Raw genomic sequence first — 14,866 nt, 5'->3', positions numbered from 1 at the left:
GCTGAGACACGACCCCACACACAGGCACAAGACACACACAGCCAGGCTCTGGGGTCCGTTCTCCAGGGAGCACCACCCCGCCACGATCACACGCACGCCCCGAGGAGCGTCTCCGGGCTGGTTGGGCGGCAGCAGCACGCAAGCAGTGCCTCGAGGCCCCTTCTCTAGCGGGGTGACTTGGCTTTCACTCAACACAAACTTACCACTGAAACGTGGGTGGGTGGAGGGTTCAGGTGTGAAGACCCGGCGCCTAACAGGGCTGGGAACGTGGCTGGCAGCCTGGGCACCGTCAGGGTCTCCCATCATGTTGGAAGTTCCTCCCTCCCCAGACTTCCCCGCACCTTTGCGGCCAGCCACTGCCCCCACCCACCACCCCCATGTCGGGGTTCGGGAGTGAAATTCAAGCCCCCGTTTGCTTCTCCGCACTGAAGTCAGCACAGGGGCACTTTGAAAGTGCCTTTGGGTGTCGGGGCGCCTGGAGCCCGTCTAACAACCTTCTCTAAGCCCCATTTCTAAAAAGCAGGAAATCGGGTTGGGCCAAAGATAAACACACATTCCAACCTGGCAGGCAGCTCAGAGCTGGGGGCTCGGGCAGCCCCTCCAGGGCGCGGCAGGAGGCTCCGAGGCAGAGCACCCACTGCAGGGTCCCGGGCCGGGGGCTCCCTGCCTGCCTCCTCACCCTGAGGTTTGGCCCCCAGAACGCTGCTCCCCCACCTCCTCGTCTCAGGGCCCAGGGCCCAGACCCCCTCCGGCACTCAGGGGCTACCCTGGGGACATCACCTGGGAACTGCACCAGGAGGCCTGTTCTGCTGCAGGGAGCATAGAAACGCCGGCTGCCTGGAGGGAGGCGGTGCCCCTGCGTGCACGTCCTGCTCTCAGGGGCGGCCAGCATGGATGCAGCCACGGGCAGTGCTGGGAGATGGTGGGGGCCACCAAGAGGCCTGTGTCTCTTCCTCAGCGGTGTGAGAAGGAGCAGCCCTGTTCCTATACAACTCCCAGGTGGAAACCCCAGAGTGAACGTGTGTCCTTCATACACCGCTGGGCTCAGAACCGTGGTTGTGAGCAGCATGCCTGTCCTCTCCAAGTGACCAGGAGGAGACAGCCCCTAGGAGCCGACGCAGGTGACAAATGCCCGGGATGGCCCGCCTTTCCCTTGGTCCCAGTTCCCAATCGTCCTTCCCCAGGTGAGGTTTCCTGGGTGCCCCTTTCCCCCTCCCTATGGTTCTCTTGCCCGGCCACCTGGGGAAGCCGGCTTTAATCTCTTGAGCCCCGCTTTGTAAACCTCCTGGCAGAGCTGGATGTTTATAATAAAGGCCGTTTATAGACCTAACTCTTGACATGTAATGGACGTGTTACTTCATCCTGCCGGCAAAAACCCACTTGGGTAAGTCAAATTGGCCTGTAGGGTCAGGAAGATGAATGTGGCCTCACCCTGGGCTGGCCCCAGCGACCTCTGACCTCCTCTGTGAGATGGCGGCAGCCCCAGGGGCACCATCCCAGAGGCTTCAAGAAACTCCTTCTCCGGATGCCTATGTGCCTCCTGGGGGCTACTGCCCCCAGGTTTTAGCACACAAGTGTGTTCCTGGAAACCCTGGGTCTCTGACAGACCCCAGGGCCCACAGTCGGGTGGTGAGGGTACAAGAGAGGGTGCGGGGGGAGGCCAGACCCAAGGGGTGTGAGGACCCACCCTGCTCTTCCGCCCAGGACACTGAGACCCCAAGGCCGGCGGGCCAGCAGGGGAGGGGCGTCCCTAACCGCCTTCCTGTCTGTTCTTTGTCAGTCGGGGAGGAATTTTCCTGACAGCTCTGAGCACTGGGAATGGGGGTGGAGGGTAGCGGGGAGGGGGAAGGAATGGGGAGGTTGGGACCCCAGCCTTATTTCCAAAGGCTGCCCCATGTTCCCAGCGCCTGTACAGCAAGGGCCCGGGAGCTGGGAGGCCTGGCTGAGGCAGCTCCTGGCCTCTGGCCACTGTGGGGACGCTGTCCCTGAACCCTGAGTGGGCTGCCTTGGCACCCAGGGGGCAAACCCCTGCACACTGGGGTTCTTGGGGCTCCAGCAGCTAGACCCCAGTGAAAGACCCCGAGCGCCCCTCACCCTGGGCCCTCCCACTCCTCCCGCTCCTCCTCCCTGTGGCCACCGTCAACTCCTTCCTTCTTCCTCCCGGCTCCCGGCCCCCAGCCCCTGGCACCCTGCATACTGAGAAGCCCACCAGCTCCCATCCCCACCCACTGGCTCCCTGTGGGGGTCCGTCCCTCTGGGGTGGCCCCAGTTCCCACCCACAGCAGAAGGGGAGCGGGAAGGGGACAGTGAATGTCTGCATGGGCTGGGGGTTCGGGACCCTGCAGGGGTGGGGTCACCCAGAGCACCTTGTGGCCCTCCCACAGCGGCCACAGCCAGCCCTTCCCCAGTCACCTAGCCCACGCCTCAGGGGTCTGGGCCAGCACCAAGGTTCATTCTGATGGGACTTTGGGGTGGCAGGAGGAACTCACTGGGGGTGCCTGACCCCTGCCTCAGAACCCAGGACCCCTCTGCCAGCCCAGGCCCCGCGCTCTCTGTGGAACCCCTGGCCCCTCCCCCACTGTCCTGCGTGGTGCCCGCCTGCCCTGCACCCCTGATGTCCACACCCCCTCTGCTCCCCCCACCTCAGCAACCCTTCCCTGTGTGTGCTGTGCTGCACTCATCCCAGGATCCCCCACCCTGGAACCCCCACCCCCTTTTCATATTCTCCCCCTCCTCCTCCCCCAACCCCCCTCCAAGGCTGGCCTCCCCCACATCAGGCCCACAGCCCGGATTCCAAAGACCCTGAGACCACTTGCTGTAACAGAGTTTATTGATGATGAGTCCAGGGCTCCTGCTGAAGCCCTGGTGGGGAGGGGCACAGAGCGAGATGGGGCGTAATGGAATGCTTCAAGGCTGCTCCTTGATGCGGGAGCCTCCAGACTAGGTGAGGGTGGGCGAGGCCTCACGCACACGACCCGCACCCAGTCACCCGGCCCAGTTGGAGGGCGGCCGGGTCCTGGGCGGGCGCTCGCCAAGGTGGCTCTCACTCACACACACTCGCACGGAGACTCAAGGCCGTCTACACAACTCCAACCAGTGCAAATGACTTAGTGCAAATTAATTCAGAAGGGACGGGGGAACAGAGTTGTGGAGGCTTTGAATCTCTCAGGAAGAAAGTCAGGAAAGATCGATGCAAAGAGACAGAAGGATGAAGATAAAGAAGAGGGAGGTGGTGGGACGGGGTCATCCCACTGGAGGAGCTCAGCTCTGGGATGACGTGGTGGCTGGTGGTCAACCGTCCACGGCAGGGGGTGGCCACAAAGATGGAGTCGCTGGTGGGGGGTGGGTGCTGCGGGCGCTGCTGTTCCAATGGTGTCTTTGGTGTTGGGTTGATGAGGTCTAGTTCCTTCGGCTTCACCTGCAGATAGCGACATGTGGGTCAGGGGGCCAGGGTGCTGGGGGCCTGAAGGCTTTCAGAAGGAGTGCCAGTGCTCACCTTCCGGAGCCGATTCCTGAGTGAGGGTGTGCAGTGGTTTAAAGTGCAGTATTCCTGTTGTCAGTAAGAGGTACTCGCAGACGTTTCCGGATTCAAAGGCCCAGGCGTGAGCTGGGTAGCACCATTTCTGTGGGTGGGGAAGGAGTGAGGTCCCACTGAGTTCCTGCAGCGTGACCCCCAACCCCCGCAACAGGTGTGGCAGGTGGCCCCGCACCTTGCATTGTGTGGGTTCTGGGAGTCCAAAGACCGGCAGTAGTGTGCCGACCCCGTTGGGGAAGTCAAGGAAGAGACCCGCTTCTTGCCGCAGTCTGCTCCACCAGCCGAAGATGTTCTGTAGAAGACAGAGGTGGGGGCAGTGAGATGGCGGCTCGGCCAGGCAGGTAGGGCAGGGCTGAGTCCCGAGCAGGGAGGGCGGACATGCTCACCAGGAAGGCCGGACACGCCTCCCCTGTGCTCGCCGTCACTCCGGACCATGTCACGTCCCTTTCCGCACGTCCGCCGGACCTGGCGTCCTGGCCTTCGGCGGCTGGTGGGCTCGTCCACCCCAGCTGGAGACCTGGCTGTGGGGAGGATGAGAAAGGTGTTGGTGGTGTGGGAAGCACTGGGTGGAGGCTGAGGCGGGCAGAGGAGGAAAAACTCACCCTTGTCTCCAGCCCGAACGCCGAGGCACCGATCCCTGCTCCATCGCTGCCCGCGAGGCCCGCCTTGGCCACGGGCTCTGGAGGCCAGTACCCCACGATCGCCGCCCGCTGCGCTCCTCACCCTGCCTGTGCCCGCCTCCCTCCTGAGAACACTCATTCACTCCCCCCCCGCCCGCCTCGCCTAGTCTGGTCTCGCCCCATGCCCTTGACTCCCCTGGATGCTGTACTGTCTGTCAAGCCAGTCCCAGGGGCTGGGCGGTGAGGGCATACAGCGTCACCAAGTCCACTGTGGGCCCTCTCCGCACCAGACCCTGGGCCGCAGTGCCTCGTGGGAACGGCGCCCGCGGGCGGGGCCCCTGCAGCCTCCTCGCTGCACAATGTCCCGGGACCCCCCTCCCACGGCCGCTTCGCCCTCCTGGTGACATCCTGCTGCGGCTCCCCGAGCACTGCCTGCCTTCCCGCTCTCTCTCCAGCCTTCGAGGCTCTGGCATTGGCCTGAGAAGGCCCTGCCAGAGCTGCCCTTGTGCCCTCTACTAAATGAATTACAGTGGGTGAGTGTGGCAGCTGGGGACCCCTCCGTCTTGTGTCCCCCGCTTCGCTCCTGTCTGACCCCGGGCTGGGGTGCCACCCCACCTGCTGGACTCCTCGCTGGCTGCCTCTGTGCTCCCTCCTGGCCCTCATGCTCTTTCTGCCTGGGATGGGCCCACAGCCCCCCAGCCTTGTGCAGTCTCGGCTCCCCCCGAGAAGATGTCACCTTTGCTAACTCTCCTGCCCCCATTCTGCCCCTCTGCCGGGCGGGCATCTACTTCTCCTCATTGGCCCTCGATCCCCTAAACCTCCTTCTTTCAGAAGGTCGGGTACACGAGGCCCGGGGAGGGGAAGGGACTCACCTGCCCGGCAGACAGGGCTCTCACCTGCCCGCTGCTGCCAGCTACGCCTCCGCTGCCCAGGCCCTGGGATCAAACCCTGCCCACCAGTTCCCCTCGTCCAACCAGCTGCCACGTCCTGAAAACCAAAAGTGACCGGGATGAATGTCTGGCTCCCCCTTCTCTCCAGCCCTAGCTCGGACCCATCGCCCCCAGCCGATGTTGCCCTGTCTCCAGGACCCACCAGCCCTCCACCGAGCTAGCCCTCCACCCATCACGCCTGCCAGACTCCAGATGTCCAAGGTGCTCCTTGGCTCCCACACACTCTCCTCCAGCGCCCCATCTTCCCTGGTTGCCCCTCGGTTCCCCGCTTCCCCAGCTTCCCCAGTTTCCCCCGTTACCCCCCACCCCTCCCACCCTTCCCACCCCCTCCCTCACCCTGCTTCTCGGCCCTAGCCCGGGCTTTTTCTAACTGGGGTGGCCCCGCCCAGAATTCCCGCCCCTGCCCTGCCGGCCAATCAGAGCAGGGCCCTCCCGAGGGCCCCCGCGGGGCCCACCTCCGCCCTGGACAGTTCCAGCACACGTCTCTCTCACCCTGCACCCATCCTGGAATTCTCCAAAGACAGCTTCCCCACACCCCTACTTTGGCATCTGGAAACAAAGCCTGGCATCGCCCCTATCGGCTCCCTCTGGGTCAAGGACTTCTCCTTCCAAGACTGCTGCCTCCCCTCCAGGGACTACATGCCTGCTGCTCCCTCTCCCTGCACCCCGCACACACTTTGCACAGGACTGGGGGCCAGCAGCATGTCCCTGAGGACTCAGATGGCACACAGAGCCCCTTCCGCCACCACCACAGCTCAGACCTCACGTTCACTCTAGGGGTCCCGGAAGTCCACGGGGTATGGTTCCTGGAGAGTGGGGGGTGTTGAGGGGCAGAGGGAAGCGCTGCAAACGCCCCTGTGGGCACGGTGCCAGCCCCTAGCCCAATTCCCGTCCAGTTGGCTGAGCTTGTGCGTCACTGCGGCATCCGCAGGACAGAGTCCCCATAGCCCACTGCGCACCCAGGTCTCCTTTGCTGCCACTTTCCCATCTGAAGACCGCACGCTGCCCTGCCAGGCTCACAGCTCGCGGGCGCACTCTACTGACAAGCGGCTGGAGGCCTCACAGCCTCTCCCAGGCCCCCCGCGGGTACCACTGCTGGGAAGGGAGTGAAGACCAGAGAGCTCTGACTCCCCCAGCCACCCCGCTGTGGGTCCAGGGGTGACCACCTTGGCCTCTGGGGAGAGTTGTTGGGGTCCTGCGGTCCATGGGGCTCACCTGAGTCTAGAGTATCGAAGCTGTGGTGTTGGGGGGAACCAGGGCCAAGGGACCCAGAGTTCATGGTCCAACCACCCAGCAGGGCCTCTGGGATGTGGAAGGGCTGGCCGTGCCTTCAGCAAACCCTCTGCTCCTACGGCCCTCCCGGGAGGGGCTGGGTGCTGGCTTGCTGAGAAGGCTTTTCCATGAATTTGACCCCCGTGTTAGGAGACCGAGGCAGACCCCTACATTTTGCCAAAAGTGGAGTCCAGCCTTGGTCACCTTCAGACTGCGACGCGAGTCACCACTGCCGCCTCCCGGCCACTTCTGTCTCCTTAGCTGCAGTTGATTCTGCACCATCGCTGGAGGATGGGTTGGTTGGGGACGGCACCCTAAACCCTTGGGAGACTCTGGAAATACAAACGCGCCAGTCAAGGCAGCTCCCCAGAGCCCTCACTCCTGCTCCAGGTGCTGCCCTGGAATTTCACTCCCAGCAATGCGCGGGCACAGGGAACACCAGTAGGGTAATGCACCTCTCCGCGGGTAACTACTGCCGGCCGGCAGGACGATCCCTGAGCGTGGAGCAGAGAAGCACACCCACACCACAGAGCATACTAACCCCATCAGGGTCCCCGCCCTGTCCCGATTCCACAAACCGTGGGGTGTCTGCTGCACCCACGTTAGCGGATTATCTCCGGAAACACAAGGACCCTGGACCCCAGAGCAAAGCAGTGGTGGCACTCCCAGCTCTTTAGCATCTGAAGCTCCTGAATTAGCATCTCAAACCTGCTTTGAATGGGAATGTTAATGTCTGGCCACTAAGGGCTGAGGAGCTCAGAGTGTTCACTGGGGAAGCATATGCCAGTTTAGTAAAAGGCTTGGATTTGGGGGCTGTCCTTAGATGGAGTTGGATATGTGCTCTGGGATGGATGTAAGATTTTGGCAGAATATGCTGTGATCATCACGTGAGTAGGCATGACTTGAGTCCCATGACACTAAAGGGCTCAGAGTGTGACCTGTGGCCACAGGGCTACAGATGCAGGGCTGCCGATATGGGCCGACCTGAAGACCTGGTGCAGCTCACATGAGTGTCCTATTCCCAGATGACCCCCGTGAACCCTGCGGCGCCTGGCTCGGGTGATCCGGAACATTTCCACGGGCGAACCCCAGCCGGGGTGGGCTTGAGCTGTGATATGTGAGCTTGTACTGCTGCCGCGCGGCTGATTCCACACTTACAACCAATTCCGCACCATCAAAGCTGAGACCGGAGGGGGAGCCTCCAGAAATGCCCATATGCTACGCAGGAGCCCCCAGTCTCTTATGCCTGCCAAAGACCCTGCGAGAAGGGTCTCAGGCTGAGTCTGAGAGCTCCATCATCCATGGAACAGGGACACCTCATTGTCCCCCAAGTATCTCCTCCCATCTCCCCAGCCTTCAACAGTGCACCCTGGGGTGAATCAGACACACAGTGCGATATGACTCACACGAGTGTCCTGTCCCTGACGACCCCTGTGAACCCTGAGACGCCTGCCTTGGGTGATCCGGGACATTTCCGTGGGCGAACCCCGGCAGGGGTGGGCTTGCGCTGTGACGTGTGAGCCTGCACTGCCGCCGTGCAGCTGACTCCACACTTAGAACCGATTCCACGCCATCAGAGCTGTGAGACCGGATGGGGAGCCTCTGGAAATGCCCACATGCTACACAGAAGCCCCCAGGCTCTTGTGCCTGCCAAAGACCTTGTGAGAAGGGTCTCAGGCTGAGTCTGAGAGCCTCATCATCCACGGAACAGGGGCACCTCATTGTCCCCCAAGTATCTCCTCCCATCTCCCCAGCCTTCAACAGTGCACCCCGGGGTGAATCAGACATACAGTGTGATATGACTCACACGAGTGTCCTGTCCCTGACGACCCCTGTGAACCCTGCGACGCCTGCCTTGGGTGATCCGGGACATTTCCGCGGGCGAACCCCGGCAGGGGTGGGCTTGCGCTGTGATGTGTGAGCCTGCACTGCCGCCGTGTGGCTGACTCCATACTTAGAACTAATTCCGCGCCATCAGAGCTGTGAGACCGGATGGGGAGCCTCTGGAAATGCCCACATGCTACACAGAAGCCCCCAGGCTCTTGTGCCTGCCAAAGACCCTGCGAGAAGGGTCTCCGGCTGAGGCCGAGATCCCCATCATCCAAAAAGTGGGGACACTTCACTATGTCCAAAATATTTCCTCCTATCTCCCCAGCCTTCAACGGTGCACCCTGGAGTGAATAGGACATGTAGCCCGATGTGGCTCACACAAGGGTCCTATCCCTGATGACCCTTAGGAACCAATGCGGTGCCTGGCCTGGGAGACCCGGGACATTTCTGCAGGTGAACCCCAGGAAGCCGGGCTCAGGCTGTGATGCATGAGCCTGCCCCGTGCCACGCGGCCACTTGTTTCCGTACCTTCAACTGATTCCATGGCCACTAGGCAGCGAGACTCCAGGAACACTGCGGCGCTATGGTTGGCAGGCTCCCACGATCCCTGTTCCTGCTGAAGGCCTTGTGGGAAACGATTCCCTCTGGAGCATGTGCTTGAGTCCCTGGGTCCCAGTGATGACCACCTCAGAACACAGGGATCCCTCATTTCTGATGTCTCTGCTCTCTTGTCCCAACTTCAATCCCTGACCCAGCAGATGTGGGGCCATGGTCCTCTGGTGAGGTCCTTGACTCTGATTCCAGCAGCACTCTGGCTCCAGGGCAGAGCCCAGGTGAGCGTCAGGCTCACATGAGCACAAGTTGGCCAGGTGTAAAGATTCCACAGCACAAGGCAGGCAGTTGGGCACAGACCGGGCAGCGCGCAAACCCCATCGATCACCGTCTTTTACCAATTTCACAAATGGCATGGTGTCGGCTGCACTCAAGTTAGTAGATGTCTCCGCAACACAAGGACCCTGGAACTCAGAACAAAGCAGCAGTGGCACTCCCAGCTCTTTAGCATCTTAAGCTCCTGAATTAGCATCTCAAACCCGCATTGAATGGGAATGTCAATGTCTGGCCCCTTAGGGCTAAGGAGCTCCAAGTGTTCGCTGGGGAGGCAATTGTCAGTTCAGTGAAAGGCTCAGGATTTGGGGGCTGTCCTTAGTCAGATCTATGCTCTGGGATGGATGTGGAAAGTATAAGATTTCGGTGGAACAGGCTATGATCATCACGCAGGTAGGCATGACTTGAGTCCCTGGCCGTGACACTGAAGGCCTATGAATGTGACCCGTGCCCACGGGGCTGTGGATATGGCCCGACCTGAAGACTGGGTGCAGCTCACATGAGTGTCCTATTCCCAGATGACCCCCGTGAACCCTGCGGTGCCTGGCTTGGGTGACCCGGTATGCTTCCGTGGGTGAACCCCAGCCAGGGCATGCCTGGTCTATGATGAGTGAGCCTGCACTGCCGCCGCACGGCCACTTCTGATTCCGCACCTAGAACAAATTCTGCGCCATCAGGGTGGTGAGAGCAAAGGGGAAGCCTCCAGAAATGCGCATGTGCTACACAAGAGCCCCAGTCTCTTGTGCCTGCCAAAGACCCTGTGGGAAGGGCCTCATACTGAAGCCGAGATCCCCATCATCCATGGAACAGAGACACCTCATTGTTCCCCAAAATCTCCTCCCATCTCCCCAACCTTCAACAGTGCACCCTGGGGTGAATCAGACATGCAGCCTGATGTGGCTCACATGAGTGTCTTACCCCTGACGACCCCCGTGAACCCTGCGATACCTGGCTTAGGTGACCCGGGACGTTTCCACGGGCGAACCCCAGCTGGGGTGGACTCGAGCTGTGATGTGTGAGCCTGCACTGCCGCCGCGCGGCCACTTCAGATTCCACACCTAGAGCCATCCGCACCATCCAGGCAGTAAGACCGAAGGGAAAGCCTCCAGAAATAGCCATGTGCTACACAAGGCAGCCCCCAGGCTCTTGTGCCTGCCAAAGACCCTGTGGGAAGGGTCTCGCACTGAGGCCGAGATCCGCATCATCCAAGGAACAGGGACACCTCATTTTCCTCCAATTATCTCCTCCCATTTTCCCAACCTTTAACAGTGCACCCTGGGGTGAATCAGACACGCAGCCCGATGTGGCTTGCATGAGTGTCCTATCTCTGATGACCCTCAGGAACCAATGCGGCACCTGGTCTGAGTGACCCGGGATATTTCTGCGGGAGAACCCCAGCCGGGGCGCGCTCGCGCTGTGATGTGTGAGCCTGCACTGCCGCCTCGCGGCCACTTCCGATTCCACTCCTACAGCCAGTTCTGTGCCATCAGGGCAGTGAGACTGGCCGCCCTTGGTGAGGTCGGCATCCAGGACTGAACGGGAAGACTCTAGAGATACCCATGCCCGATGCTTGGCAGGCTCCCTGGATCCCTGTTCCTGCTGGTGGCCCTATGGGAAGGGTCTTCCTCTGGACCTTGGGCTCAAGTTCTTTGGGGTCCAAGTCATGACCACTCCAGAACGTAGAGATTCCGCTTTGTCTCCAACTATTCAGTGTCCTACGTGCTACGAGAGCTGTCATCAGTGGTGTCCGTGGGACTAGGCTCCCAGCCAAGCATGGGCTCCCGGACAGCCCCAGGGCTCTCCCATTGGGAAATGCCCCTCTACAACACATCAGCCGCAGCGCCGTAATGCTTGGTCCTCCTGGTGAAACTGCCTTTGCAGAAAATGTTGACAGTGAAAGAGATCTGATGTCACCAACTCCATCTTGCCTCCTGTTCATTCCTTGGTGCCAGCTGGACTATCTTTGGGAGGAACTTAATTTATCGTTTAACTTTGAAACAAAGACAGTAACAGCCTTTCCTAGGACAAACCCTCTTCCTGCCTGGGGACTAGACTTTCAGAACTAAATTAGCCACAAGATTAGAAATTATGCTTTAGGAGTCATGGAGTCACGCATCTGGAGGCTGCAAGATTCTGAACCTCCTCAGATTGCTCCTGGGTTCACATCGCTATTGTAAAATCTAAGATCAGTGATTGAGATAGTTTTGCAGACCCTGTACTGGTTGGATCAGCTGGCCCCACCCAGATTGATAATCTGGCTCATCTGGTCTTGTGGCCCCCACCCAGGAACTGACTCAGCACAAGAAGACAGCTTCAACTCCTCATGATTTCATCTCTGACCCAACCAGTCAACACTCCCAACTCACTGGCCCCCTACCCACAAAATGATCCTGGAAAACATTGATCCCCATTGGGAGGCCAAGGTGGGAAGATCACGAGGTCAGGAGATTGAGACCATCCTGGCTAGTATAGTGAAACCCCATCTCTACTTAAAATACAAAAAATTAGACAGTCGTGGTGGCACATGCCTGTAATCCCAGCTACTCGCTGAGGCAGGAGAATTGCTTGAACTCGGGAGGTGGAGGTTGCAGTGAGCCAAGAACACGCCACTGCACTCCAGCCTGGACAAGAGAACCAGACTCTGTCTCAAAAACAAAACAAAACAAAACAAAACTTTGATCCCCAAATTTCCTGGGACACTGGAATAATAATAAAACTCTAGTCTCCTGCACAGCCCACTCTGTGTGAATTAAGCTTTATTGCAATTTCCCTGTCGTGATAAATCAACTCTGTCTGGACAGGCATCAGGGAGAAGCTGTTGGTTGGCTAAGCTGATACAGACACAGCTCTCCTGGGCAGTAATGAACATCTCTTCTGTTCACTGATTGCTGGAGAAGATTTGGGAGATTTTGCCTGGGAGGAGGCAGACACCTGGGGCTATTTGCTTTCTAATGGGGCATTTGCATGTGTATAAGACAGACCTGGAGCGGTTCTGCTTCCAGTGCACCTGCTGAGTGATCTCACCAGTGAAGGGACTGCCAGGGGGACAGCAGCACAGGGGACCTAACTTCGAGGACTACTGGGGTCAGATGTGGTCTGTACTGTCTGCGGTAATGGTGAGTGCCTGGGTGCTATGATCCATGCATAGGGCGGCACCAAAGTGAAAGTGGCCACAGCCCCAGCCAAGGTGCCCAGAGCACTTGGGTGGGGATATGGGCACAGCGTTGTCACCTAGAAGCAGATGTGGGCACAGTGATGTCACTTGGACAGGGATGTGGGCATAGTGTATCTCCTGGATGGAATGTGGGCACAATGATGTAACGTGACAGGTATATAACCACAGTGCTGTCACCTGGATGGGGATATGGGCACATGCTGTCATCCAGATGGAGAAATGAGCACAGTGTGTCAACTAAATAGGGACATGGGCGCCATGTGTCACCTCGAGAGGAACATGGACACAGTGTGTCACCTGGAGAGGAACATGGGCACAGTTGTCACCTGGAGAGGAACATGGACACAGTGTGTTGCCTTGATAGGAACATGGGCACAGTGTGTCACCTGGAGAGGAACATGGGCACAGTGTGTCACCTGGAGAGGAACATGGACACAGTGTGTTTTCTTGATAGGAACATGGGCACAGTTGTCACCTGGAGAGGAACATGGACACAGTGTTGTCACCTGGATAGGGACATGGGCACAGTGTGTCACCTGGAGAGGAACATGGACACAGTGTGTTGCCTTGATAGGAACATGGGCACAGTTGTCACCTGGAGAGGAACATGGACACAGTGTGTCACCTGGATAGGGACATGGGCACAGTGTGTCACCTGGATAGGGACGTGGGCACAGTGTGTCACCTGGAGAGGAACATGGACACAGTGTGTTGCCTTGATAGGAACATGGGCACAGTTGTCACCTGGAGAGGAACATGGACACAGTGTTGTCACCTGGATAGGGACATGGGCACGGTGTGTCACCTGGATAGGGACATGGGCACAGTGTGTCACCTGGATAGGGACATGGGCACAGTGTGTCACCTGGAGAGGAACATGGACACAGTGTGTTGCCTTGATAGGAACATGGACACAGTTGTCACCTGGATAGGGACATGGGTACAGTGTGTCACCTGGAGAGGAACATGGACACAGTATTGTCACCTGGATAGGGACATGGGCACAGTGTGTCACCTGGAGAGGAATATGGACACAGTGTGTCACCTGGAGAGGAACATGGACACAGTGTGTTGTCTTGATAGGAATATGGGCACGGTTGTCACCTGGAGAGGAACATGGACACAGTGTGTTGCCTTGATAGGAACATGGGCACGGTTGTCACCTGGAGAGGAACATGGACACAGTGTTGTCACCTGGATAGGGACATGGGCACAGTGTGTCACCTGGAGAGGAACATGGACACAGTGTGTTGCCTTGATAGGAACATGGGCACAGTTGTCACCTGGATAGGGACGTGGGCACAGTGTGTCACCTGGATAGGGACGTGGGCACAGTGTGTCACCTGGAGAGGAACATGGACACAGTATGTTTCCTTGATAGGAACATGGGCACAGTTGTCACCTGGAGAGGAACATGGACACAATGTGTTTCCTTGATAGGGACATGGGCACAGTTGTCACCTGGAGAGGAACATGGACACAGTGTGTCACCTGGATAGGGACATGGGCACAGTGTGTCACCTGGAGAGGAACATGGACACAGTGTGTTGCCTTGATAGGAACATGGGCACAGTTGTCACCTGGATAGGGACGTGGGCACAGTGTGTCACCTGGATAGGGACATGAGCACAGTGTGTCACCTGGATAGGGACGTGGGCACAGTGTGTCACCTGGAGAGGAACATGGACACAGTATGTTTCCTTGATAGGAACATGGGCACAGTTGTCACCTGGAGAGGAACATGGACACAGTGTGGTCACCTGGATAGGGACATGGGCACAGTGTGTCACCTGGAGAGGAACATGGACACAATGTTGTTCACCTGGATAGGGACATGGGCACAGTGTGTCATCTGGATTGGGACGTGGGCACAGTGTGTCACCTGGAGAGGAACATGGACACAGTGTCTTTTCCCCACTCCATGTTCCTTTTGCAAGGAAGCTTCACCCCTGCTCACACCAGGAGGATGGATCTGTTTCCACTCCCCTGAAATCTGGGTGCTTTTTGGTCAATAAAATGCAGCGGGTGTTGCTCTGGGACCCCACAGCTGACCGGTAAGAAGCTTTAGGGTTTTTTCCCCATGAAAAGTCATGTACGACATTCCACTGTCATGAGATTGCCATGCTGTGAGGAAGCCCAAGCTAGCCGTGTGGACAGAGGCCCCAGAGAGGGCACCAGAGTGCCAGATTCAGAGGGCAAGGCTACGTGGACCAACCAGCCGAGCCCAGCTTCCCGCAGACGGCAGCCGTATGGCGGAGCCTGGCCAGTCACCCACGGGCAGAAGATCCACCTGGCTAAGCTGGGCCCTACCTCCTGGACGGCAGAACTGGGAGAGCTCACGTCACAGCTCGTCTCAGTCACCCGGCCTGGGAGTGGCTGCTCATGCAGCAAGCCCTGATGAGAAGCCCAGGCCCCTCTGCTTCTTTGAGCCTCACTCTTCCGCTCCAGGGAGTTCCCCTGGGACTCAGCCGCGTAGCGGGCAAGCCCAAGCCGCCATTCACGCAACTCCTTACCCGCAGGCAGGCCCAGGGAAGTGAGGTGGGGTTGGGCCTCCCCTCCAGGGGTGATAGAAGGGAGACAGTCCTGCAAACATTCACCT

The 14,866-nt window shown here is 59.0% G+C and overlaps 1 protein-coding gene across 1 annotated transcript; it reads right to left on the bottom strand.

Annotated features, from left to right (window-relative positions):
• Positions 1–2,812: 2,812 nt before the first annotated feature.
• Positions 2,813–4,338, bottom strand: LOC105719823 (uncharacterized). The gene is made up of 6 exons (XM_064370304.1): positions 4,314–4,338; positions 4,138–4,250; positions 3,922–4,056; positions 3,711–3,827; positions 3,497–3,623; positions 2,813–3,418 (listed from the first exon to the last, which is right to left on the bottom strand). Exons 1-6 carry the CDS (start codon positions 4,336–4,338, stop codon positions 3,123–3,125), a joined length of 813 nt encoding a protein of 270 aa, XP_064226374.1. The 3' UTR covers positions 2,813–3,122.
• Positions 4,339–14,866: the final 10,528 nt, after the last annotated feature.

The sequence above is a fragment of the Aotus nancymaae genome, unplaced genomic scaffold (genome assembly GCF_030222135.1).
Source record: "Aotus nancymaae isolate 86718 unplaced genomic scaffold, 86718_ANA_hifiasm-v0.15.2.pri h1tg000106l, whole genome shotgun sequence".
NCBI lineage: Eukaryota > Metazoa > Chordata > Mammalia > Primates > Aotidae > Aotus > Aotus nancymaae.
Note: the sequence above shows the minus strand (reverse complement) of the source record. Positions and strands in the feature narration are given on the sequence as shown.